Source organism: Hyperolius riggenbachi, chromosome 4 (assembly GCF_040937935.1).
Source record: "Hyperolius riggenbachi isolate aHypRig1 chromosome 4, aHypRig1.pri, whole genome shotgun sequence".
Lineage (NCBI taxonomy): Eukaryota > Metazoa > Chordata > Amphibia > Anura > Hyperoliidae > Hyperolius > Hyperolius riggenbachi.
Genome location: NC_090649.1, coordinates 129,495,683 through 129,521,668, shown reverse-complemented (window position 1 = coordinate 129,521,668; position 25,986 = coordinate 129,495,683). Strand labels below are relative to the sequence as shown.

General features: G+C 41.6%; 1 protein-coding gene across 1 annotated transcript in view; it reads left to right on the top strand.

Annotated features, from left to right (window-relative positions):
- The window catches only part of CROCC2 (ciliary rootlet coiled-coil, rootletin family member 2), a 190,958-nt gene that overhangs the window by 120,150 nt on the left and 44,822 nt on the right, over positions 1–25,986 (top strand). Inside the window, exons 17-26 of the mRNA XM_068280645.1 lie at positions 1,170–1,400; positions 9,276–9,469; positions 9,568–9,695; positions 11,020–11,189; positions 13,623–13,802; positions 14,863–14,997; positions 16,457–16,600; positions 17,283–17,521; positions 18,317–18,476; positions 23,206–23,373. Coding sequence (XP_068136746.1) covers positions 1,170–1,400; positions 9,276–9,469; positions 9,568–9,695; positions 11,020–11,189; positions 13,623–13,802; positions 14,863–14,997; positions 16,457–16,600; positions 17,283–17,521; positions 18,317–18,476; positions 23,206–23,373 — 1,749 coding nt within the window. The remainder of the gene's footprint in view (positions 1–1,169; positions 1,401–9,275; positions 9,470–9,567; positions 9,696–11,019; positions 11,190–13,622; positions 13,803–14,862; positions 14,998–16,456; positions 16,601–17,282; positions 17,522–18,316; positions 18,477–23,205; positions 23,374–25,986) is intronic.

Genomic DNA, 25,986 nt, shown 5'->3' with positions numbered 1-25,986 from the left:
ATTGAAAATGGACCAAATGAGGTGGGATGTGATTGGTCCATTTTCAAACTGCATACATTTACATAAAACTTGCTAATTCTGTATTTATTCAGAATTGTTTGCATGTCACCTTCCTACCTCTCAGTATAGGTCCACTTTTATGCTAGGTAAACAGTGTACAGTATGTTGTCCTACTAAAAGTGGTTCAAGAAAGTACAGCTGGAGACAGAGTCATGGGAGCCCAGGGCTCATTGCTGCATATACATCCCACCTAAGAGCTATTGTATCAAAGATTTCTGGATACACTAGCAGTGGTCATGAAAAAAAGGTGCATTGTGCCTTGCTGCACATGGGGCTGTGTAGCTGCAGGCTGATTGGAGTGTCCATCTGATCCCTGTCCACTGCTGAATGAGTCTACACTGAGCATCTGAACTGGATCAGGGGGCAGTGTAAGATGGCGGCCTAGCTTGATGAATCATTCCCTACATTTCAGTCCACTTGAGTGTAAGTGGAGAAGCGTTGGCCAAGGGATCCGTGGACTGAGAAAACACAAGGGAGACACAAAACAGAAAATACGCCAAAGTATAAAAGAAGCTCCTGTACGTGTCTGCAAGGGTCCTCAAAAGGTAGTACCCTACTAAAAACAAGAACTACCCTAAAAACAACAAATACAACCTCCCAACAGAGATGTAAACAGTTATATTGATTGATGAAGGCACCTAAATTAATTAAATAATTAAACAGTTTAAAAAGGAGAGGTATGGTTGGCTTACCTCTCCTGGAGATCTCAAAATAGCCTATATGGTTAAATGTTCTTTTATAAATGTTATTGCCCACAGTAGGTGGGAGCGACTCCTTCTTCTACTGTTTTTAATAATTGTATTATTTTGGGCGCCTCCACCCACCAAGTTTAGCGTAAGTGGGATGTGCTGCAAACCTCTAATACATGGACCCTCTGCCTTGCAGCGTACCTCCTGAAAAAGGACTAGTTGCCTGATGCCACAGGTGGGCACTTTCAGATATGTTGTGGAGACCATGCCTCAATTGGTCACCTCGATTTGGTGATGCATACAATATGAGGCTGGTGGCTGTAATGTTTCGGCTGTTCACTGTATTTCGTTTTTGTAAAAGTTCAACAAAAAAGCAAATTTCATCAAATAGATCAACTGTTCTTCCATTTGTGACCACAGCTAGAGGCTGAGCGGGCTTCCCTGCAGGAGGATCGCCGCGTTAGCGAGACCACCTGCATTACTTTGAAGGAGCAACGGGAGGCGCTAGAGCTGGAGGTTTCCCAACTACAGAATGATAGAGGAAGACTAGAGCAGAGGTGCCGAGAAGCTGAAGTGAAGCTGCATAATTTAGAGGAGCAGCTTCGTATTTTGCACCGAGAGAAAGCAAAATTAAAGGAACAGCTGACACAGGTAACTATGGGAAAAATATTTCATAGTAATATTAATGTTCAGCGCATAAGCTACAATTTGGAATGGAAAAGAATATTTTGCACTAGTTCACAAAATTTACAATTTGCCTTATTACATAGTTCCACTTGCAGAAATTGTGACTATGTAGCAGAAACTATTATAAAGCTTATGTTCTGTTGTAACAATTTCCTGAAAATACATGTAAAGGAAACCTAAAGTGATGGCAGTATGGAGGCTTCCATCTTTGTTTCCTTTTAGAACATGCCAGTTGGACAACTGCCGTGCCCGTGCTGATCTTGTGGTTTACAGCTTCTGAGTGTCACACCTGCAACTAGCATGCAGTCTGTGGAGTCAGAAAACCTGATCTCCATGCTAGTTTTGTGTTGGATCATAAAGTATTACAGACAAAGCAAAAGGCTTTTCCAGATCTGTCTCCGCTCAGATTGCTTTTGAAAAAAGAGGACACTGTTTTGTGACTATACAGTGGGGAATGACTTACTCACACTTTATGCAGAGCAGATAGGCAGTACCCAGTCTCCCTGGAGCAGAGGTAATTGTGGGACTTTACCTTTACATATTGATGTTTATCATCATTTTAATAATTGTGTAGAAACAAAGTTTACATCATGTTTGAGCCCACAGTAAAATAAAATGAAAGAGGAACATTAGCGAAAAGGGGAAAAAATAAAACTAAGTGAGAAGTTAAAAAATATAACAGTGATCAAAAAATGATTGCCATTCGCCATGTATTTTGTTCATATTGTTTGATCCACAATGAAAAAAGACCCAATCCGGACTCAACCAATCTTCACATGTGGATTCTTCAAGAATACATATTTATTTGCAGCGGTTATACAGCATAAAAAAACAGCACAACGTTTCGGGCGTGAGGCCCTTTCTCAAGTGCTTAATCAACTGGTTCACATCTCTACAATATATAACCTGCTGTGACATAGACACACCCTTCTGACACATCAGTGGGTGGGCACACACTTCTATTCACAGATTAACCCTATCCATAGAGAACAGCTATAAAACACTCATAAGAAACATTTCAGACTAAAGTCTTCGTTCAGGCCATGAGGAAGTTGCGTGCCCAATCGGTCCATCCACCATGCCTCCCTTCTCAGTAATAAAGTTCTAAAATCTCTTCCTTCTTGTGTTTGCACAACTTCAAGAACCTGCCACCTAAGTTGACTGACACTATGCCTCATATCAATAAAGTGTCTTGCTAGGGGGTGGGGGGGACTGCTAGTGTCAGTCAACTTAGGTGGCAGGTTCTTGAAATTGTGCAAACACAAGAAGGAAGAGATTTTAGAACTCTATTACTGAGAAGGGAGGCATGGTGGATGGACCGATTGGGCACACAACTTCCTCATGGCCTGAACAAAGTCTGAAATGTTTCTTATGAGTGTTTTATAGCTGTTCTCTATGGATAGGGTTAATCTGTGAATAGAAGTGTGTGCCCACCCACTGATGTGTCAGAAGGGTGTGTCTATGTCACAGCAGGTTATATATTGTAGAGATGTGAACCAGTTGATTAAGCACTTGAGAAAGGGCCTCACGCCCGAAACGTTGTGCTGTTTTTTATGCTGTATAACCGCTGCAAATAAATATGTATTCTTGAAGAATCCACATGTGAAGATTGGTTTAGTCCGGATTGGGTCTTTTATCGATTGGAATTGTGTATGGAGGTGTGATGGAGCCTCTTTCCTGTCTGTGACTCCCAACAATATCAAGCTTCAAGCTGAGGCCCGCAGGTTACATGTTGTGCTGTTGATCAACAATGAGCCTGCACACCATCATCTTTACTACTGGCAAACAAGAAAAAAAACTAGACAGCACCAACTGCCATTATCTGTAACCACACCCCCTAACATTGCTAGAGGCTAAGGGCCCATTTCCATTACATTTGGTGCGATGCGGCTGCATAGCCGCATTGCACCGCGGGTGTCCTGTAACCAATGCATGGGAATGGAACAATCTCCACTGCGTGCATTGCGTGTGGAGTGGTGTGGAGAGATCAGAGAATCTTCAGCATGCTGCAGATTCTCGCACGGTCGCATCCGCACGCAGCCGCCCGCCATCCCCTCCATACACTTCTGTATCGGGAGATGCGGAAGTGAAGCGAACGCCAGCAGCAGCGATGCGGTGAGGTAGCCGCATTCGCATCGGTTTATTAATGGAAAAGGGCTCTATAGGGTTGTGTTTTTTTATAGATATACATATGCACAGAGGGAGCTACTGGCTGCTTGGCATTTGAAAACAGCTGTTATTTCCCACAATGCAACAAAACTCACAGACAGGAAACATCCTGTCCTGACATCAAAGTGTGGGAGGGGTTACACCACAACATCAGCCATACAGGGCCCCCGATGATCTATTCTAGAGAAGGTGAAGATTTCTCATGGGAAAAGGGGTATCAGCTGCTGATTGGGATGCAGTTCAAACCTTGGTTTCAGTTCCTCTTTAACCACTTGAGGACCCACCCTTTACCCCCCCTTAAGGACCAGCGCTGTTTGTTTGGATCTGTGCTGGGTGGGCTCTGCAGCCCCCAGCACAGATCCGTGGCCACACAGAGCGATCAGATCGCCCCCCTTTTTTCCCCCCTATGGGGATGATGTGCAGGGGGGGTCTGATCGCTCCTACTTGCAGGCATTTTGCGGGGGGGGCACCTCAAAGCCCCCCCCCGCGGCGACATTCTCCCCCCTCCCTCTCCTACCTGCTCCCCCGGGAGATCTGGGCTGCACAGGACGCTATCCGTCCTGTGCAGCCAGTGACAGGCTGTCTTCTGTCACATGGCGGTGATCCCCGGCCGCTGATTGGCCGGGGATCGCCGATCTGCTTTACGGCGCTGCTGCGCAGCAGCGCCGTACAAATGTAAACAAAGCGGATTATTTCCGCTTGTGTTTACATTTAGCTTGCGAGCCGCCATCGGCGGCCCGCAGGCTATTCACGGAGCCCCCCGCCGTGATTTGACAGGAAGCAGCCGCTCGCACGAGCGGCTGCTTCCTGATTAATCAGCCTGCAGCTGGCGACGCAGTACTGCGTCGCTGGTCCTGCAGCTGCCACTTTGCCGACGCACGGTATAAGCGTGCGGTCGGCAAGTGGTTAAGTGGCATTGTGAGGTTTTGAAAGTTTGCATTGTCAGCCTGTTAGCCCATAACTTGTATTAGCCTTCCTTCAAATGTTCTGTTTTCATAAACACCTTTTTCTTAGCAGTAAATATTAGATGAGGGACACAGCCATGTTACCCAGCCTAGCACATCACATTGAGTTTTCTAATAAGAAAGCCCAGCTGCTCTGCCTGTAAATACAACCTGTGTAGCACTGAACTAAATGTGATGGAAGCTCTCTTCTGTGAGTGGGAGAGAGGCAGGGGCATGTTTCAGTATTGTGTGAGCCATACACTGTTATGTGTAATACCATCTCAGTTCAGCTCTCTGTAAACAGGCGCTGAGTTATTAATTTCTCTTTCATTGGTCCTCTTGATGATTCAAATTGATAAACATTAACTGGTTCCCCGCCGCCGTACAGTATATCTACGCTCCTTTGGACTTCACTTCCCCGCCCGGAGCGTAGATATACGCACCCCCCGCCGCTACCGCCGCTACCGCCGATGTCCGCTCTCCCGCTCGCACTCCCGCGATCGTGCACGCCGCTGCCCGCTCGCCCGGAGATCAATGAACGGGAAAATACATTCCCGTTCGTTGATCTCTGCCCCCGCAATGATCTGCTGCTTTCGCTAAGCAGCTCGATCATTGTAAAAAAAAAAAAAAAATACCAGCCTCTTTGTACTTCCTCCAAGCTTCCGGAAGGAAGCTTGGAGGTCGCATTAAACTGTTGCCATCTTGTGGCCAAATAGTAAACTACACCCTAAACTATTTTTCACACACACATACATTACTTATACAAAAAAAATTAACTCATTACCTCCCACACTCCCCATTTTTTTTTTTTTGTAATTAAAAAAAAAATAAAAAATGTACAATTAAAAAAAATACATAAATAGTTACCTTAGGGACTGAACTTTTTAAATATTTATATCAGGAGGGTACAACACTGTTACTTTATAAACTATGGGCTTGTAATTAGGGATGGACGCAAAACTGAAAAAAATGCACCTTTATTTCCAAATAAAATATTGGCGCCAAACATTGTGATAGGGACATAATTTAAATGGTTTTATAACCGGGACAAAAGGGCAAATACATTTCATGGGTTTTAATTACAGTAGCATGCATTATTTAAAAACTATAATGGCCGAAAACTGAAAAATAATGTTTTTTTTCCCATATGTTTTCCTATTTTCCCATTAAAACAGATTTAGAATAAAATTATTCTTGGCATAATGTCCCACCTAAAGAAAGCCTAATTGGTGGCGAAAAAAACAAGATATAGTTAATTTCATTGCGATAAGTAATGATAAAGTTATAGGCGAATGAATGTAAGGAGCGCTGAAAGGAGAAAATTGCTCGGATGCTGAAGGGGTAAAACCCCTCAGTTGGGAAGTGGTTAAAGAGCAGGTCCGTATGAAAGAGTGAAAGGGAATCTGTAACTGAGGTGGCAATTTGCAGTGGTTCATATTTATCTAATGAAAAACATATTTTTATACTGAACTTCATAAGTAAATATGACAAGAGCATCAACACATCCATTTAGCACTGTGGGGCATATTCATACCACAGATTTGAATAGCTGTAGTGTACTGACAGGATATGCAGCATTGCCAAATGGCAGATAACACAGCAATGCTAAGGATTATTATTTCCCTTTTTTTCAGTCCATGGCCAAACTGCAAACTGAACAATGTTTTACCCTAACTGTACTGAGATTGCATATGATCATAAGCATTTTTTTTACATACAAATTTAATTGAACATTTTAAAATTTTACAACATTGCCATTGCCAGGGGTTTGGCACAACATTGACAATTACGGTAATAACAAATCCAATGTGGCAAAACCGCCACCAACATTGTGCTGCAAAGCAGACAGACAACTAGCATATTACTATTCCCAGAAAGGGCCTTAGCTGGACTCAATTAAGGAAGATCAGAATAATTAATCCAAGTTAATTGCTTGGGCCTCTAGCCACAGAGATCAGACCACCTCAGATGTTTTAATAGCTACACGGTTTTCATATACAACCCTAAGAATATGTAACTCCTTAAGAATACAGTATAGGCCAACCAGTTTGACTCCCTAGGGGGTGTGCCATGACTCCCTAGGGCAGTGATAGCTAACCTTGGCACTCCAGCTGTGGTAAAACTACAAATCCCATCATGCCTCTGCCTCCCTGAGTTATGCTTAGAGCTGTCAGAGTATTGCAATGCCTCATGGGACTTGTAGTTCCACCACAGCTGGAGTGCCAAGGTTAGCCATCACTGCCCTAGGGGGTGTGACATGGTTCCATAAGAGGACTATCAGCTTGTTGGCATAATATGTAAGACTCCTAAATAATATCCTCTTGGGTTTCCCTTTAACCCTTTAGCAGCTGATTTATTTAGAGGCTTGCAAGTGTTCCAGGCCAATGTATTTTAACACCGTTTTATTTCTTATTTGTTACATTTTCTTGCTACCAATTAGTACTGATGTAATATGTATTTAATGTCACTTGTCACTAGGGGAAGTGTGATACAATAACAATGGACTTCTGCTTTCAGTTTCTAAATTTTCTGCCAGCAGAGAGACATCAGAGCATTCCAAGAATTTACAGCACGAGTTCTGCCGATGTAATATCAGCTTGTACTGCCCATATGCTGCTCAGAACGCTCAGCCGAAACTTCATCATGTGCTCGAGCCTCCATCAGCCACGTCATCATCTGTCAACAAATTACTGAGCACGCCCGATTTACTGCTGCTGCACAGTATTCTTAATGTCTCTGCCTGCGTCTGACCGCTGCCGGCGACATCATAAAATCCACCCACTGCTGTCCCCATCATCCTCTGCCCCTGCCAGTTGAGCAACCATTTAATTTTAAAGAAACTTGCAACACTTGGAGCAGAGAAAGCCCAGTGAGAGCGGCAGGGGGGGGGGGGGGGAGCCTAGTGGTGGTGAGGGTTGGGGTCTGTGATGTCACTTGTGGGGGCTGAGGCAAACAGGATGCGCATGCAGCAGCACAAGCTGATATTACACCGGCTGAGGTCAAAAGCAGTGCACATATCTCAAATGAGATAATTCTTTTGAAGCTTCTAATGGGTTAAGAATAGCATTTATAATACCAAGTAGTACATTTTTTGCAGTTAGCGTGATGGTATATTTGGGAAAGACCTTTTGCATCCAATAACCCACCTCTGTCCAATAATGTGTCCTGTCCAATTATGTGTCAGCTGTGGGCATTGACAAACCATATGAAAAAACAACAACAAAAAACAGCCTGCTGACCACAATCGACCACAGGTGTGAGACACATTTGTTCCAAACTTGCTCAGTTTAGCTTGTGAGTAAGTGAGTAAGCTTGTGAGTACACTCTATGGAGTAATTTCAAAGACATGAACATATCCCTAGCTGGAAGGCAAGCTTTGTCTGAGTAGTAGACCCACCAAATCCAGATCCGATATTTCAGATTTCCACTTTTGATACATTCTGTCCAATTCAGAAGAACTGGATGGCAAAATAACCGGAGGACATCAACAAGGGATACCCGGAAGACAAAAACTGATAGTGGATGGTGTGCATTTAATGTCGCCTTTATATTTCATCAAGCATTAATCTCAAACAAGGCTCAGGAGCTAATATTCTGTAGATATGAGCTGCTACTTAGTAATGCAAGAGAGCATCAGTAAGGTATCATATTAGTTTAAAGAGACTCCGTAACAAAAATTGCATCCTGTTTTTTATCATCCTACAAGTTCCAAAAGCTATTCTAATGTGTTCTGGCTAACTGCAGCACTTTCTACTATCACAGTCTCTGTAATAAATCAATGTATCTTTCCCCTGTCAGACTTGTTGGCCTGTGTCTGGAAGGCTGCCAAGTTCTTCAGTGTTGTGGTTCTGCTATGAACTCCCCCCTCCAGGCCCCTCTATGCACACTGCCTGTGTATTATTTAGATTAGGGCAGCTTCTCTCTTCTCTCTTATCTTTTACAAGCTGGATAAATCATCCTCTGAGCTGGCTGGGCTTTCACATACTGAGGAATTACAGACAAGTGCAAAGCTGTTTGCAGGAAGAAAAGAGCAGCCTGACACTTTAGTGCATGAGAACTGCAGGGGGAAAGAAACACACAAATGATCTCTTGAGATTCAAAAGGAAGGCTGTATACAGCCTGCTTGTGTATGGATGTATTTTCTATGTGTGGACATACTGTACATCAATCTACTTCCTGTTTTGGTGGCCATTTTGTTTGTATATAAACAAACTTTTTTAAAACTGTTTTTAACCACTTTTAAATCGGCGAGGTGCGGCGAAATTGTGACAGGGTAATAGGAGATGTCCCCTAAAACACGGGTATGTTTAATTTTGTGCGATTTTAACAATACAGATTCTCTTTAAGGCCCCCGTTCACGCTCTGATTTTTCATTGATAGTAAAGGTGGATAGGGGATTATGCCATTACTCACAAAGTTTTCATATTTGATGTGTTATGTTCAGTAATCACTGATGCAGGATAACTAGTACTAGGTTTCATTACCATGTTACAGCAGCTGTACATCAAACCATGATGCTTTGCATCTCTAGCACACACAGGCCTTACAAGCAGGAAGAGGAATGAACAAGCCTAGAACAGCATAGATAGATCCCATGCACTCATGCAGTATAACAGTATATCACAGTGCCATCTACAGGCCAGAAGTATGAACACCACATGATGCTCTGTAAAATTTCAGAAGTACTGACCAGTTTGCAAGTTGTGACCTTACTGTCCTCTTTTAGACCAATTCATCAGTACAGATGTTACAAGATCAGCTGCAAGAAAACCGTAGGGAACTGGATGTACAGTTATCGGCTTTGCAACGTGCAGCTCAGCGCATAGAAGACTTGACCAATCAGAATGCGGAGTTCAGTGTGCAGGTGGCAACTCTGGAGGGTGAGAGGCAGGAGCAAGATGAAGAACTGGAGCAGCTGAGGTAAATCTTCATTGTATGCTGCTTAGTCGGTGTAGTTTCTGCAGTGCTTCCAGTATGGTAGCATCACATAGGGACTTGCTCTCTTTCCCATATTCTAGAGCACAGAAGGAATCCCTAGAGAGCACCTTGTATGACACCCAGCGCCGGGCAGCCCAGCTTGAAGATCGCAGAGAACAACTGGAAGGAGAGATTCACAGCCTCCTGCTCGCAAAACAAAACCTACAGGGTAATAACTCCTGGTCCCTGCCTGATACATATAGGATTTTAGCAGTGTTACTGCAATTTTTCACTAGGTTTTGGGGGCCAGTTTAAACTTGTTAAGGGTTGAGGCAAGCCTAAAACTATGTACAGAAGCCAGATTATTATCACCTGAAATAATCGTTCATTATCATCCTGGTGCCACCCTGTTATTTTCTATCATTTGTGGCTTTAATAGGGGTATTTCTATGACCACGACTGTCAGTATATACTAATTAGCACCCTTATATGCATAATGGTTGGATAATCAGATATGACTAAAACCTCTGACTGGCCATTCTGACAACAAAAACTGAGATTGACTACAGTTTTCTTGTCATCATCTGGGTGTCCAGTTATAAAGATGGGGGTCAATGCAAAATGACACCTCAAAGAATGAGGATGCCCGGCATGTACAATTCACCAATGGTGGCAAGCCTTTTCAGTGAACATATTCCCCAAGGCAAAAATAGCTTCCATTGTCACAAATACTGCATAGCTCCCAAATGTCCCTTTTTCGGAAGGACAGTTAAGAACCAAATCCCTCTTTCTCCCTCGTTTGTCCCTCTTTCAGTACTCATGTACAGCTCTATGTAAATATATGTATTTTTCTACTGAAATTTTGTTGAATTGACTAACTTTATTTACATTTTAAATTGATATATTTCTTATTGTCGAATGTTAATATGAAGGAAAATGAACCAGGATAGAAAGACCAGTGTGGTTTGAATTATAAAACAACATATTTTTTCTCATGACATCTTTATGGTATGCGTAACTAGGGTTGTGCCGGAGACATTATTAGAGGTGTGGCTGGGCATAATTAGGGGTGTGGCAGGAGAGTGGCTTAAGTGTCCCTTTTTCTTGTCTCAAAAAGTTGGGAGGCATGGTATTAACATGAAAGCCCCACTTTTAAAGCAGTAGTCTGTTTAAGGCTGTGAATAGGCTGAATGAACCTTAATGAAAAGTATAATGAGATGGCAATGTTCCAAAATCCCAAAAAAGTGTAGGGTTTTCCCAGGGTGGTTATTTGTGTATAAAGTGAATAAGGTGCAGGCTGCCTTGGGTGTAAAACAGCATTGAGTATGAACGACTGAAGTACAGAAGTACAGATCGTTGAAATGAAGGCCTCAATCTAGCGTGGTTGTAAATGTGTGGGTGCAGAAGAAATCTGGACTATAAAAAGGGTCCCTGCACTTTCCACTTGCCATTGGTTGTTTATAAATGTGGTGAAACCTGACAGATTTGTTTGAAGCGATATATGCGTGCTTCAGGACCCCCGGCATGATCTAACCTTTCCTCCTTTACCACAGCGGAGGCTCAGCAGCATGCCCTGGAGGCTGAGGAAGCCATGGCAGAGCTGCGACAGCAGAAGGTCAGCCTGGAATTGCAACTGGTACAGACAGAGCAAACGGCACAGCTGTCCTTCAGCAACCAGGCCCAGCAGCACCAGGAAGCTGTGGAACGTCTCAAGAAGGAGAAGGTTTGTATTGTTAACTTGCTCATCTGTCTGCGGTATAGTGCATGAAAGGGCAAATGCCGTGTAGTTAGAGTAATTGTGGTGTGGAGTCAGGATGGCTAAGTGCCTATCATTCTCACCTTGCAGGACTAGTGTCTGCAGCCACAATCCACCACGTGCGTAAAGTCTGCATGTTGGTCTCCATGTCTGCGTGGATTCCCTTTCCGCACTTTAGTTTCCTCACACATTCCAAATACATGTTGTTAGGTTAATTGGTTTACTTTAAAAAATTGACTCTGTGCTTAGGTAGGGATTTGTTTGTTATTCCCTTTGAGTAAGTATGTGATTTGAGTTCAGTATACTCGGCATTACCTTACAGAAAATGTGTCAGTGCTACATAACTGCATAATAATACAAGTACCACTTATTTTCATATTTCCTATAGCAATATCTTGCAAAGGAACTTTCAAATCAGGGAAGTGTGATATGCTTCTGTTGTAGGACTGCAGCCTCTTATCTTTGGTTGAGTTGGTTAAAGAGGAACTTTAACCCAGGATTGTAACTTCATCCCAGTCAGTAGCTGAGACCCTCTTTCCAAAGAGAAGTCTTTACCTTTTCTCAATTAGATCATCAGGGGGGTCTATATGGCTGATATTGAACTTTATTCACAACACTTCTCATAAGTAAGTTGTTCCTGAATAACTTCAATTCAGTATTACTTTTCTTACATTAATTACAGTATATTATATTTTTGCTCGTTGGGAGCTGAAAAAGTAACATAGATCAGGTGAAAACAGAGGGAAAGGAGTTAAAAAGCTTTGTGAATCACGGCCATTGTGGTGAAACCCCTCCCACAGTGTGATGTCATGACCATGGTCATGACAGTTCGTTGTCTGTGAATCTCAATAATAGCTGTTTCCAGCTGTCAAGCAAGCAGTATCTCCCTCTGTGCATAGAACTTTCAGAAAGAAACATTCCATACTGATCACCAGGCAAAACTAAAGATATAGCCATCTGCGATATTGTACATTTCAGAAAGTATATCAGGATGGGGAAAGATTTTACAAATGGGCAAACACTGACTAAATAATTTGTAAATGAATATTGTAAAAAAAAAAAAACAATTTTATTAATTATGTTATTTTCACAGCAGTTTCTCTTTATTTGCAATTAGCTGTGCTTTTAATCTTAGGATCTTTATGTATGTTGGAGAATGTTTTGATAGGATTAGTGTCATTTTAAAAGTCATATTAACTTTTGATATAAATAAAGGTGATTTATTGTATGCACCCAAGAGCCAATCTTCTTTCTTTCCTTATTTCATATTAACATTTCATGCTTAGAGATTTCCACCCTCAGCAAGATCTCTAGCTTTCTTACCCCTGTTATTCTGACATGCCAGGTGGATCGGTGGTTGTTGGCTCTGATATTAGCTTAGTGATTCCAAAGATGCAAATGAATACATATTCCAAAGATGGTTAGGAATGTGGCAGCATCCGTGACAGTCTCAAACAATTGAACTAATGGTCTAGCACCATACAAAATAAATGGGATACAGTTGGGGACATCAAACTTGGAGAAGGACTTAGGAGTACTCATTGACAACAAGTTAAATAATCGTACTCAATGCCAAGCAGCTGCAGCTAAAGCTAACAAAATTTTGGGATGCATTAAAAGGGAAATAAAAACTCGAGATGCTAGCATAATATTGCCCCTGTTTAACTCTCTAGTAAGGCCACATCTGGAATATGGAATTCAGTTCTGGGCACCACATTACAAAAAAGATATTGCAGTTTTAGAGCAGGTGCAGAGACGAGCAACAAAATTAATGCGTGGGATGGAAGGTCTCACTTATCGAGAAAGGTTAGATAAACTGGGTTTATTTAGTCTAGAGAAAAGACGCCTTAGAGGGGATCTAATTAACATGTATAAATACATCAGAGGGCAATATAATACCTTGGCGGATGAGCTTTTTGTCCCTAGGCCTTCTCAAAGGACTAGAGGACATGATCTGCGCATGGAGGAAAAACGTTTTAGCCATTTATTTAGGAAAGGGTTCTTTACAGTTAGAGTGATTAAGATGTGGAATGCATTGCCACAGGAAGTCGTTATGGCAAACTCTATACCTGCATTTAAAGGGGGCTTAGATGCTTTCCTTGCGTTGAAAGACATCCATGGCTACTATTGCTAGGTAATGCCTAATGATGTTGATTCAGGGATTTTATCTGATTGCCATCTGGAGTCGGGAAGAAATTTTTCCCTTTAGGGGCTAATTGGACCATGCCTTGTAAGGGTTTTTTCGCCTTCCTCTGGATCAACAGGGATATGTGAGGGAGCAGGCTGGTGTTGTACTTTATACTGGTTGAACTCGATGGACGGATGTCTTTTTTCAACCAAAATAACTATGTAACTATGTAACTTGGTGCTAAGACTCCATTTTCCCCTTTGTGTTTTTAGGAGTCTCAATGTTTAGCCATGATGATGGAGAAGCAGGAAGCAATGCAAAGGATGGAGAGGGAGAAAGAAGAACTTCTGTCGGAGTGTGAAAACATAAAGCAGAAACTGAATGCAGAGATTGTGCGGCTGCAGGAAGACAGGGAAGAGAGCCTGTTCAGAGTGGAGACTGAGAAGCAAAAAGTGAGGGGCTTCCATTCATTGATGTGCCTTAGTAATGCCACCTTTGTGGCTGTAGCTATGTAGGATGCCTAGGTCTTCTCTTTTTATTATTACTATTTTTTATTTTATCATACAGCACCAGCATCTTCCGTAGCGCTGTGCACTGTACAAATCAAATATTGGGGAACATAAATGCAGCAAATAAGAAGTTCAAGACACTGTCAAATACAAATACATACATAGTTGATGTGTGGTTTGAGAAATCACTAAAATTAGTACAAGTACATACGATAAATTTCAGCAAAATAAGAAACAATAGGAGGAGGTCCCAGCCCTTTGCGAGCTTACAATCTAGAGTGTAGTAGGATGGAAACAATAGGGAAGGAGACACATGAGTTAGCGATGAAGCAGTGAGTCTATACTGAGACCTTACAGAAAACGATAGGCTTGTCTGAAAAGGTGTGTTTTGAGAGTGCGTTCGAAGGTTTCCAGGCTCGCAGCAAGATAAACAGGCTGTGGGAGAGAGTTCCAAAAGAGAGGGGATGCTCGTGAGAAGTCCTGGATATGAGAGTGAGGGAAGGTGACCAAGCTAGAGGACAAAAGGGTCTCCTGGGAGGAACAGAAGTTCTGGGCAGGATGGTATCTGGAGATTCATGAGGAAATGTATGGAGGTGACAACTTGTGTAGAGCTTTTATGATAACATGAGGAGTTTAAACTGGATCCTTTGGGTAATTGGTAACCAATGGAGAGATTGGCAGAGAGGGGCTGCCTCAGAGGAGCGGGAGGAGAGGTGGATGAAACAAGCAGCAGAGTTTAGTAGGGACTGGAAAGGTGCCAGTCTGCCTTTTGGTAGACCATAGAGTAGGGTGTTACAGTAGTCAAGACAAGATATGAGTAGAGCACCTTCTCTTTTGGATCAGTTGGATGATTGCAACTAGCTGTGGAATGTGTTACACTATTGAATTATTGTTGCATGTGACTACGTCTTGCATGTGTCTAAATCACACTGCATTTTCCATCAAAGCACATATTCTGTTAGGAGCTGGAAATGCTTGTTGATTGGTAAAGCTCTGTTTTCAGGCTCTACTCCAGAAAGAGACTGAGAAGAATGCTATGACTGAGCGGCTGATGCAGGTCCAGAGAGACCTTGCCAACACCAAGCTGGAGGCCGAAAGGTTTAAGCGTGAGACTCAGGTCAAACAGGATCAGGATAAGGTCAGTGGGTACCTATGTCTGCTACACACATATCTTAAATTGTTCTAAATAAGGCTACTAAAAGATGAATAGACAATTTATGAAGAAATTTAGATATCTGCCTGTCCTCAAAAACAAGCATGTCTGATGTTTAGAAGCCTCGCTGTATTTTCTGCAGGAGCGCTGGAATCAGGCTGGGATAGCGATACAGTGTGCATCCACAGTGTCTGTATTCATGCACATGGGCCTTCAGTACACATTTTTGTTTTAGTATGGCCATGCACAATGTGGTTAAATCAAGCTAAATGGCATATTGCTTGCAATGACTAGAGTCAAACTTGGAGACAACATGGTAATTCAGGGGTGTTAAAATGAAACTTTTTTTTTTTTTTTTAAATCTCTGCAAAATTTGTCAGTGTTCCACACAACCTTTTGTAAGTTAAAACCTGTCAACTGTGCACTGGGCATTTCTTACCCATGAAGCATTATAGTAAAGACCAAAAAGCCTCCTTTCTAAAAATGCTATGCAAAACAGAAGTTTGCTTTCCTAAAACAGAAGGTATTTGTAATTATTCAGGTTGGCGTGTGCTTTGAGGTGTCCCACAGTGCATCACTGCTAAATATGCAAATCATCCATTTGTTGTGAAAGCTAAACACACCTCCAGAACCGCTGGAATGCAATGATGTGTCAACTAAGTAATTGTACAGAACCACAATAATCCAACATGCATACAGTTTCGGACTGGTTTATCCTTTTCAGTGCTTGGCATGGATTAACATGGCTCTATGGGGTAGGACTTGAAACACTCAGAGTTACAGATTGCACAGCAAGCTCATGGTGAACCAGAACTCCTAGGAGTGTGTAAGGGGCTACAAAGGACCAAAAAGCCCTTCTACTGCAATGTATAGAGCTGAAACAAAGCTTTTTATTTCAGCAGTAGTTAAGTTTCACTTTAGCCTTATCAATAGGTTCAGCTTTACTTCTAAAAAGCCACTATGAAACGATTAAAGACTGGCTTCATCCATCACTTTTTCTCGTCAAGATCCTTTTAATGCATAAATACAGTAGGTGCTTCCAAGAGAAAGAAGAACCCACTATTGCAAGCTGAAATGTTCAAACATTCCTGATAATGTTCAGAACTGTAAGCATTCTCTTTTTAGATATATTATAACATGCCAGGCCGCAAAAGAAAAAGACTCCGCTCAATGTCCATGGCAAAATATAAAAATCACAGTTTATTGGGTCGAATAAAACCAGCACAGCCAGACAGCTGACATGTTTCGGACCACAATGGCCCTTAATCATAGCCAGGCCAGAAGGTCACAGGAGACACGCTGAGTAGTGATTGTTGAGGTGGGATGGGCAAACACGTGACCATTTGTACATGCGAGATGTCTAGCTGTATATACATAGCGTATGCAACATATACAGTACATAAGAAAAGAGTGAGTCTGAAGGTCTGTTACTCTTCCTGAACAGGGATTGCTGGATGGTGTTTCTTCAGAATTGAAATTGCTGCAGGGGGAATTTGAAGATGCCGTGTCAGCGCACTCTAAGGAGAGCAGGAGCCTCTGTGAGAGAGTCAAGCAACTGAGCCAAGACAGGGAGAGCCTAACCAAAGAGGTGAGCTGTGCTGTCCTCAAGCCAGGCACACTGTTATCACTTTTCAAGGCCTTAATACATCTCCAGCTGGTTTTTACTACTTCCCTTTTTCATCTATCCAATACAACACCTTTTCAGTATGTACGGTAGTTGACAGAGATTATTGCATATTAAAGCCCTTGTGCAGTGAAAAAATTGAATATTGAGGGTGGACACGCTTGTGCCACTAGGACACACACTAACATCAATAGCTAAAACCGATAACCTTTTATTCTAAAATCACAATAGGAACTGCCTTAACACGTTATAAAAAAAAAACACTGACTCATGTCGGCTTGTAGGGATGTCTGTGGCTTGACCACGATCTACCCACTTCCCTCTGTTTCCGTTCTGGAGACCTAATTAATGCTAGCCTATCAGCATATTCATTACATGATGGAAAGCTTTAGTACATTTAACCCAAATTTGAAGTCACTTCTCGCACATTATTTTCAGTACTTTTTTGCTGGTTTGGTACTGCAGGTTATTATCCAGATGAGAAGAGACAGATAACTGAAAATCTAGTTTCATGCTAGTTCCTTTTTGTTTTCTTTCACTTTTATCGGGATATAATGAATGAATTATTTTTATTACTAAATTTACACAAAACATGTGAGCAGAGAAAATTAGCATGCAGGATGAATAAACATTCACTGCTTTGTAGGTAGAGGAGCTGAGAACTCAGCTGCGATTGGCAGAAGATGCCAGGGATGGGTTGCGCAGAGACATCATCGAAGTACAGCGCCTGTACAGAGATATGGAGGAAACCTGCGAAGTGCAGAGGAAGGAATCTCTAGAACTGCGCCGAGATCTTGGAGATATGACTCGAGAAAGAGAAACTCTACAGCAATCCAATACTGAGCTAAGAGCATCCATTAAGAAGACAGAGACAGAGAGAAGCAGGTGAGTCAGGTGACAGTAAGAAAACAAAAGAAGGAGTGGAACGCTCCTGTGGTGTATTACCGTCTTATTCACAGTCGCTATAATGAATAAAGTATTGCACAAACTAGAAGACATTAAAATAAAGCTTATCTCAGTCAGAGGCAACCACCCCACTAGACATCCACCGCAGCCAATGGGGAAAAGCGATCCAAAGACCACCACCAGGCATGACCTGAGGAAGACGCTGTTGCATCTAAACACGTTGTCAGACCAATAGAGTCAGCTAGCAGAGGAGCTCCACATAACGGGCGGTTTTGGGATCACTTATCCCCGTTGGCCATGGTGGATGTCTAGCCTGCGACTGGACCTGCCAGCCTGAGGCTGTTCTGAGTATACACAACACATCTCTGGGCACTACCGTAGCGTTTACAGACTCTAACAAAGTACTTTTACTCATCATATAGAACCTTTCTTGCAGTTCAGTTACTGGCAGCATGGCTGGGGTCTCTGTAACTTGGAGGTCAAAGCAACCCTGCAAACACTTCATAGCAGAACAGTGACTACTTGAACAATGAAGAAGGTATAACGGTTAGAGTAATAACTTTGTTAGATTATAACTTTTGTCATTTCCAACCCCATTGGTTCTAAATAGCCATACAGCATAACCGTTTGGATTCAATATACATAAATGGGGTATCAGATTATGAAAATATGTGCAAATGTGTTCTCTTCCACCACACAGATGCCTTGTAGGGTGCTCTTTTGTTTTATGCTGACCCAAGTTCAGCATTTATGACACTATTTCTATTTCTGCAGCCTGCAGGTAGCAATAGAGGAGAAGCAGCAACGTATGGCTGTACTGGAAGAGGCCAAATCAAGTGCTGAGCGGGAAGCAGTGCAGTTAAGAACCAGCTTGCGGGAAGTGGAGAGGTCACATATTGAGGCTCGCAGACAGCTACAAGAGCTCCGCAGAAAGGTACATGGTGGATGCTACTTCATTTCAGATCATCTCTGGCAGTTATTGGATACTTTACAACGTCCTTCTTGCTTGTAATTTGTACATAATTATTATAGGCATATAGTGAATATTTTTTATTGGTTATAAATTGGCCAGTTATATGAAGATATATATATATACAGTGGTGTGAAAAACTATTTGCCCCCTTCCTGATTTCTTATTCTTTTGCATGTTTGTCACACTTAAATATTTCTGCTCATCAAAAACCGTTAACTATTAGTCAAAGATAACATAATTGAACACAAAATGCAGTTTTAAATGATGGTTTTTATTATTTAGTGAGAAAAAAAACTCCAAATCTACATGGCCCTGTGTGAAAAAGTGATTGCCCCCCTTGTTAAAAAATAACTCAACTGTGGTTTATCACACCTGAGTTCAATTTCTGTAGTCAAGTCCAGGCCTGATTACTGCCACACCTGTTTCAATCAAGAAATCACTTAAATAGGAGCTATCTGACACAGAGAAGTAGATCAAAAGCATCTCAAAAGCTAGACATCATGCCAAGATCCAAAGAAATTCAGGAACAAATGAGAACAAGGTACTGTAATTGAGATCTATCAGTCTGGTAAAGGTTATAAAGCCATTTCTAAAGCTTTGGGACTCCAGCGAACCACAGTGAGAGCCATTATCCACAAATGGCAAAAACATGGAACAGTGATGAACCTTCCCAGGAGTGGCTGGCCGACCAAAATTACCCCAAGAGCGCAGAGAAAACTCATCTGAGAGGCCACAAAAGACCCCAGGACAACATCTAAAGAACTGCAGGCCTCACTTGCCTCAATTAAGGTCATTGTTCATGACTCCACCATAAGAAAGAGACTGGGCAAAAACGGTCTGCATGGCAGATATCCAAGGCGCAAACCACTTTTAAGCAAAAAGAACATTAAGGCTCGTCTCAATTTTGCTAAAAAAAACCATCTCAATGATTGGCAAGACTTTTGGGGAAATACCTTGTGGACCGACGAGACAAAAGTTGAACTTTTTGGAAGGTGTGTGTCCCGTTACATCTGGCATAGAAGTAACACAGCATTTCAGCAAAAGAACATCATACCAACAGTAAAATATGGTGGTGGTAGTGTGATGGTCTGGGGTTGTTTTGCTGCTTCAGGACCTGGAAGGCTTGCTGTGATAGATGAAACCATGAATTCTACTGTCTACCAAAAAATCCTGAAGGAGAATGTCCGGCCATCTGTTTGTCAACTCAAGCTGAAGCGATCTTGGATGCTGCAGCAGGACAATGACCCAAAACACACCAGCAAATCCACCTCTGAATGGCTGAAGAAAAACAAAATGAAGACTTTGGAGTGGCATAGTCAAAGTCCTGACCTGAATCCTATTGAGATGTTGTGGCATGACCTTAAAAATGCAGTTCATGCTAGAAAACCCTCAAATAAAGCTGAATTACAACAATTCTGCAAAGATGAGTGGGCCAAAATTCCTCCAGAGTGCTGTAAAAGACTCGTTGCAAGTTATCGCAAACGCTTGATTGCAGTTATTGCTGCTAAGGGTGGCCCAACCAGTTATTAGGTTCAGGGGGCAATTTCTTTTTCACACAGGGCCATGTAGGTTTTGAGTTATTTTTCTCATTAAATAATAAAAACCATCATTTACAACTGCATTTTGTGTTCAATTATGTTATCTTTGACTAATAGATAACGGTTTTTGATGAGCAGAAACATTCAAGTGTGACAAATATGCAAAAGAATAAGAAATCAGGAAGGGGGCAAGTAGTTATTCACACCACTGTGTGTGTGTGTGTATGTATATATATATATATATATATATATATATATATATATATATATATATATATATATATATATATATGTCTATATATATATATATATATATATATGTATATATATATATATATATATATATATATATATATGTATATATATATATATGTATATATGTATGTATGTATGTATGTATGTATATATATATATATATATATATATATATATATGTGTATATATATGTGTATATATATATATATATATATATATATATATATATATATATATATATATACACACATACATACACACACACACACACATACTGGCCCAGTTCGTTTTGCAGCATATGTATAGATCTACGAAGATACACAAAGATGTCGACCCTAATGACACAATAATAAGTATCACCGTACCTTTAGAACTGAACTTTTAAAGTTCAAAATTTCCTTGCATAGCTGTGCATACCTGCAGATTTGCATCCATCTTTGTATCTTGGGGACCAGAGAAAATGACAGCACAGCCCCACTGCAGCTGTATGCAGGCTTGTGGAGTGGGATTTCTGGGTTTCAATTAAGTTTCTACTTCAAATTGCAAATGCACTGTGACATTATGGCAATGTGTGCCAATCTTAACTTGCAGGGTTTTTGTTCAGTTTTTGTGCAACTTTAAATTTGCCATTGCATTTGTGTTCGCAATTTTTAATTGGATTGGCTAGGAAAAGAATTAAGGCAGATATCACACTTAGGAGTTTTTGCCGTAATGTGAAAACGCAAGTAATGCATTCCTATGGGCCTACTGTGTTTTCAGGAATCCTAGTTTTAGGCATTAGGTGGGGAGGGTCGTTTTAGGCACAAGAAGGGGTGAGTAGTTTTAGGTATTAGGTGGGGGGTTAGTTTTAGGCACCAGGAAGTGGGAATAGTTTAGGCATTAGGTGGAGGGGAGAGGGTTCATTTTAGGCATTAGGGTAGGATTCAAGTGAGAATGGACGCCGGGTTTGACTATAGTAAAATATTTACCAATATTTTTACTATCGGCAACTCCTGTGCGCCCAGCTCATGCAACGGTGGCAATATATGTATGCTGTACATTCACAGTTGTGTAAAAATTGCATCAGATTCGTAGGAGTACCCAGGGCTGTGGAGTCGGTCCAAAAATCCACCGACTCCGACTCCTCAGTTTAGGATTCCACCGACTCCGACTCCTCGACTCCGACTCCTCTAATTTGCATATTACAATTTTGTTGATTAAAAGTATGTAACATGAAATTCGTCTCTTAACTGCCAACGCTTAGGAATTTTACAAGACAACTGAAGTGAGAAGAATATGTAGACTTCCATAATTATTCCCTTTAGACTAAAACTAGTCCTTGGTAAGAGTACTTGTAAAAGGTACAAACCGGAACAAAGAACATCTATCAGGCCCTAGGCAATGTAAGTGTGGGTACATGTAAGAATAATGTGCAGGTACTCTGCAGGGGAATAAGGAGATTGTAAATAGACAACACCTCTGTGTTCAATGTGCACAGCATTCTCAGTGGATTCCCTGCAGCTCTGTGGGGAGTACATATGTAGAGTATAGTACTACTGTGTAACAAAGTAAACCTGAGACAGATGAAATTAAAGTTTTATACATACCTGGGGCTTCCTCCAGCCGCCTTCAGGATAATCAGTCCCTCGTTGTCCTCCTCCACCACCTGGATCTTCTGCTATGAGTCCAGGTACTTGAGCCAGTCGGGCGTAGTGTGCATGCACACACTCCGCCGCCAGGAGCATACTACACCTGTGCAGCACTATTGCGCAGGTGCAGAATGTTCCTGGCTGTGGGAGCGGCATGCGGCCGGACAGCGCTGACTGGCTGAATTACCAGGACTCATAGTAGAAGATCCGGGTGGTGGAGGACAGCGAGGGACTGATTAGCCTGAAGGGGGCTGGAGGAAGCCCCAGGTATGTATAAAACTTTACTTTTCATCCGTCTCAGTTACCCTTTAATTTGTAGTCACCAAACCAAATTTTAACATATCAAATTATTTGATTTCATCAGCAAAGGGAGTGCATACATTTGCATAAATCAGCATCAATGCAGAATTATTTCCATCTCATTGACCATCTCTATTAGTGACACAGCTACACATCAGGCTTTATTCTTACAGCATAGATGTTATTTAGTATATATAAGAGATTCCTGTGTACACATCATATATACAGTCACAATCAGATATGTATATCTGACCTTAAAAATACGGGACTGCTTTATTGAAGCAGCACAAGTAACTAATTTTGATTGGTTTATTTTATTTTTGTGGACTAAGCACAGCTATTATTGTATATATACTGTATATATACATTATTTTTAATGACTATTATCTGAGAAATAGAACATTTTATCATATTTTCTATTTTAATTACAGTTACAAATTCATTAGGAGTCGGAGTCGGTGCATTTTTTCCCGACTCCGACTCCAGGCACCCAAAATTGCCCGACTCCACGACTCCGACTCCACGACTCCCACTCCACAGCCCTGGGAGTACCTCCCAAGTGTCCCGAGCAGCGCAACACACACTTTCTGCTATCAAAACATTTGCAGTGGAAATGGGCCTTTAGAAACTACAGTGAACAATAAGTTTTTTTAATTGTAAACCTCAGCAGGCAATGTGCAGGAATGTACCCCTTTATTCGATTTCATATTACCGTAACGACTTTTGTCTATTGGTTCCCTTCTATAGAACATGAAAGCAGGCTGGAAGAGGAATATTATTGATTTTCTTGGCATAAGTATTGTACTTGTCTCATTAGTAACTCTTCTTCTGACAGCAGAAGAAGAGGTTTTTTTACGCTTCTGACAAGTGTAAAAAGCCTGTAGAAAGTACAGGCAGGATAACTTTGTAATGCCAGGAAAGCTGAAATGCTCAATGATTCACTCATTGCCATTACACCCACTCATACAGGTAAAGACACTGGGTGGAGAGAGCAGCCAGAGGGAGCAGGAAGTGGCTGAACTGCAGGCCCGCATCCAGCAAGAAGAGCAGAAAGAGCAGCAGAGCCGCAGAGAGTCACTGGAACTCAGACAGCGAATAACATTGAGCGAGGCGGAGAGAGAAGCTGCCCGCAGAGAGGTGTGTGACATACTAAAAACAAAGTATCAAAAACAATTATAATAATATAGCACATGTCCTGTACACATGTATAACGTATAAGCAAACATATTATTTCATACTAGTAACTTGTGCTGTTCTAGAGATATGCAGGGTGGTGCACTCAAAGGACATGTGCGAAAAACAAGATCTACTTACCGCTTTCTTCCTCCAGCCCCTGGCAGACTATCTGTCCCTCGCTGCAGCTCTGGTGTCCCAGGATCCCCTCCGTTGTGGATGCTGACCTCGCCAGGTTGTCATCTCCTGCGCCTGTGCAAGCGCGCAGTTGTGCTGCTCTCGATCGCGCTCACGTGGTCTGGAGCATTCTGCACAGGTGCTGAAGATGCTGACCTTGCGAGGTCGGCATATGAAAGGGAAGGGATCCCGGGACACCGTTGCTGCAACGAGGGACTGGAAAAAGCAACAGGTAAGTAGATTGTGTTTTTTTTTTTTTCAGCTCGCATCTGTCTTGTAAGTTCTTTGGTGCCTGTTTTATTTTTTCATTTTAACTCATGATTTAAAAACATTAAGCACTCATGAACATTTTGTGTTTATTTTGCACCTAATTAAATGCACAATTTAATAACTACGCATGGAATCACATAAATCATCTACAGTAATTCGCCATTTAACAAATGATTCATGACAGCTTTTCAGCTGCCAACAGAGTTCTGTAATGTGTTACTTAATGTCTAAATTAAGACGTGCTTAACCCCCTCCCAATCAACTAACACTGATTGGTGATGGACCGCCTAACCTCGATTGGTGTCAGTTCCTCAAGGCGGAGATTAGTGGGGATCGCACGTGGATGCGCGCACATCCCCGCTGAGTTACAGAGCTCCGCGCCGTGAACAGCCTGTCAGACATGATCAGAGCTGGCAGGCTGTTAGGGAATAAAAAATCTGCATTATTTTCATTTGTACAGCACTGCAATCTAGTGCAGCGCTGTACTGGGGACAGCGCTGTCACTTGGCTGTCCCCTGGAGTGGCTCACAATCAGATCTCTCTCATAGGCTGATGCCTATGAGAGGTGATCCTAGTGCTGGATCTTGGAGGGAGGGAGGGAGGGGGGAGGGAGGCAAATAAAAAAAATAACATTTTATTAAAAAAAATACTTTTTAAATGAATAAAAAAAAGTCACAGCAGCAGCAATCAGATCCCACCAACTGAAAGCTCTGTTGTTGGGCAGAAAAGGCAGAAAAGGAAATTCATGTGGCTGCTAAGTTGTATGGCCCTGCAATAAACTGTTAAAGCTGCAAAGTGCAGAATTGTAAAAAATAGCCTGGTCACTAGGGGGTGTAAGCCTGGCATTTTTTATGTAAAGCCATGGTGTACTGTTATTATGTGGTATATATAGTTGTTCAGTTTGAACAGAGAATTAAGAAAAACTCAGTGGGGTGTTCTTTCCAGAGTCTTTCTTACTCCCTCCCCCGGGTATAGGCAGTTGTAACAAGCAGAGGAAGATTCCAGGGGTCTCCTTTGCTTTCTTATAATCATGACACTGACTGCCCTCAGAGGAGCTCACAATTTAAACCTTACCACGGACCATGGGTGCTGAAAAGTACAAATACTGCCCTGCTCATTGTAATAATGTGGAAAATCTATAGGTTAAAATGTACCCATCTGCAAGTTGTGGCTGCCCAGGATTGTCCCTTATCCCCATAGACACAAGATTTATTATCCTGTCTTGTCAATACTACAGCTATGGCAAAGGACAAAGGACTTTAATGGTTTAGAAACTAGGTAGCATTGACACATGGAAATGTCATGTCAGAACTTTTGTCAGGTGTAATAAAAGATCAAGTTGTACTCATCAGAGCTACAAGTTCTAACAGCACCTGTACTGCAAATAATCAGCACATTTATGGGCAGGTAATGAAATTCAGCAACATCATATTTGTCTATCCTCACAAGTTCATTATAAACTGGCAGGACTGCTGTAAATTATAGTAATCACAATGTGATAAAAACGTAGATGTACTTTTCATGAACAATATCATCCTGCTGAAAATTGTTCCCCTCGCAGACAGGGTCATGAGTTCTGACAATAAGCCATAAGCTTGATTCATTTCAGCTAACAGAATTTGTGACATTTCTCAATTTATTTAATAATCTGGAAGGATGATGAGATCTGGCACACAACCCAATATAATATAATGCCACAGAAAACTTTATAGGGACCCAGTAGGCATGATTCTGCCTGCACATTGACTCCTCTGCACTGTTCTTATGACTGACTATATCTGAAATACGTATAATGTATAACTGGGGGGGAAGGAGGCATCCTAATGATAAGGGTGACAGATGGATTATAAAACAACAAAAATAATACAAATAAAAAAGCTTACCTCTAAAAAGGGACAAAGCTTGTGTGAGGTAAGTGAAATATATTATAAATCAGACACTTGAATGATAACACGTTTCGCAGATCTTTGTCCGCTTCTTCAGATAAATAACAAAAAATGATCTTTAATCTCAAACTCTGCAAGCTACAGGTGCTTCGTGCTCGCAGAGTTTGAGATTACACGCACTTTTTTGTTAATGATCGAAGAAAGCGGACAAAAATCAATTAAATGTGTTATCTGTGTAAGAAAA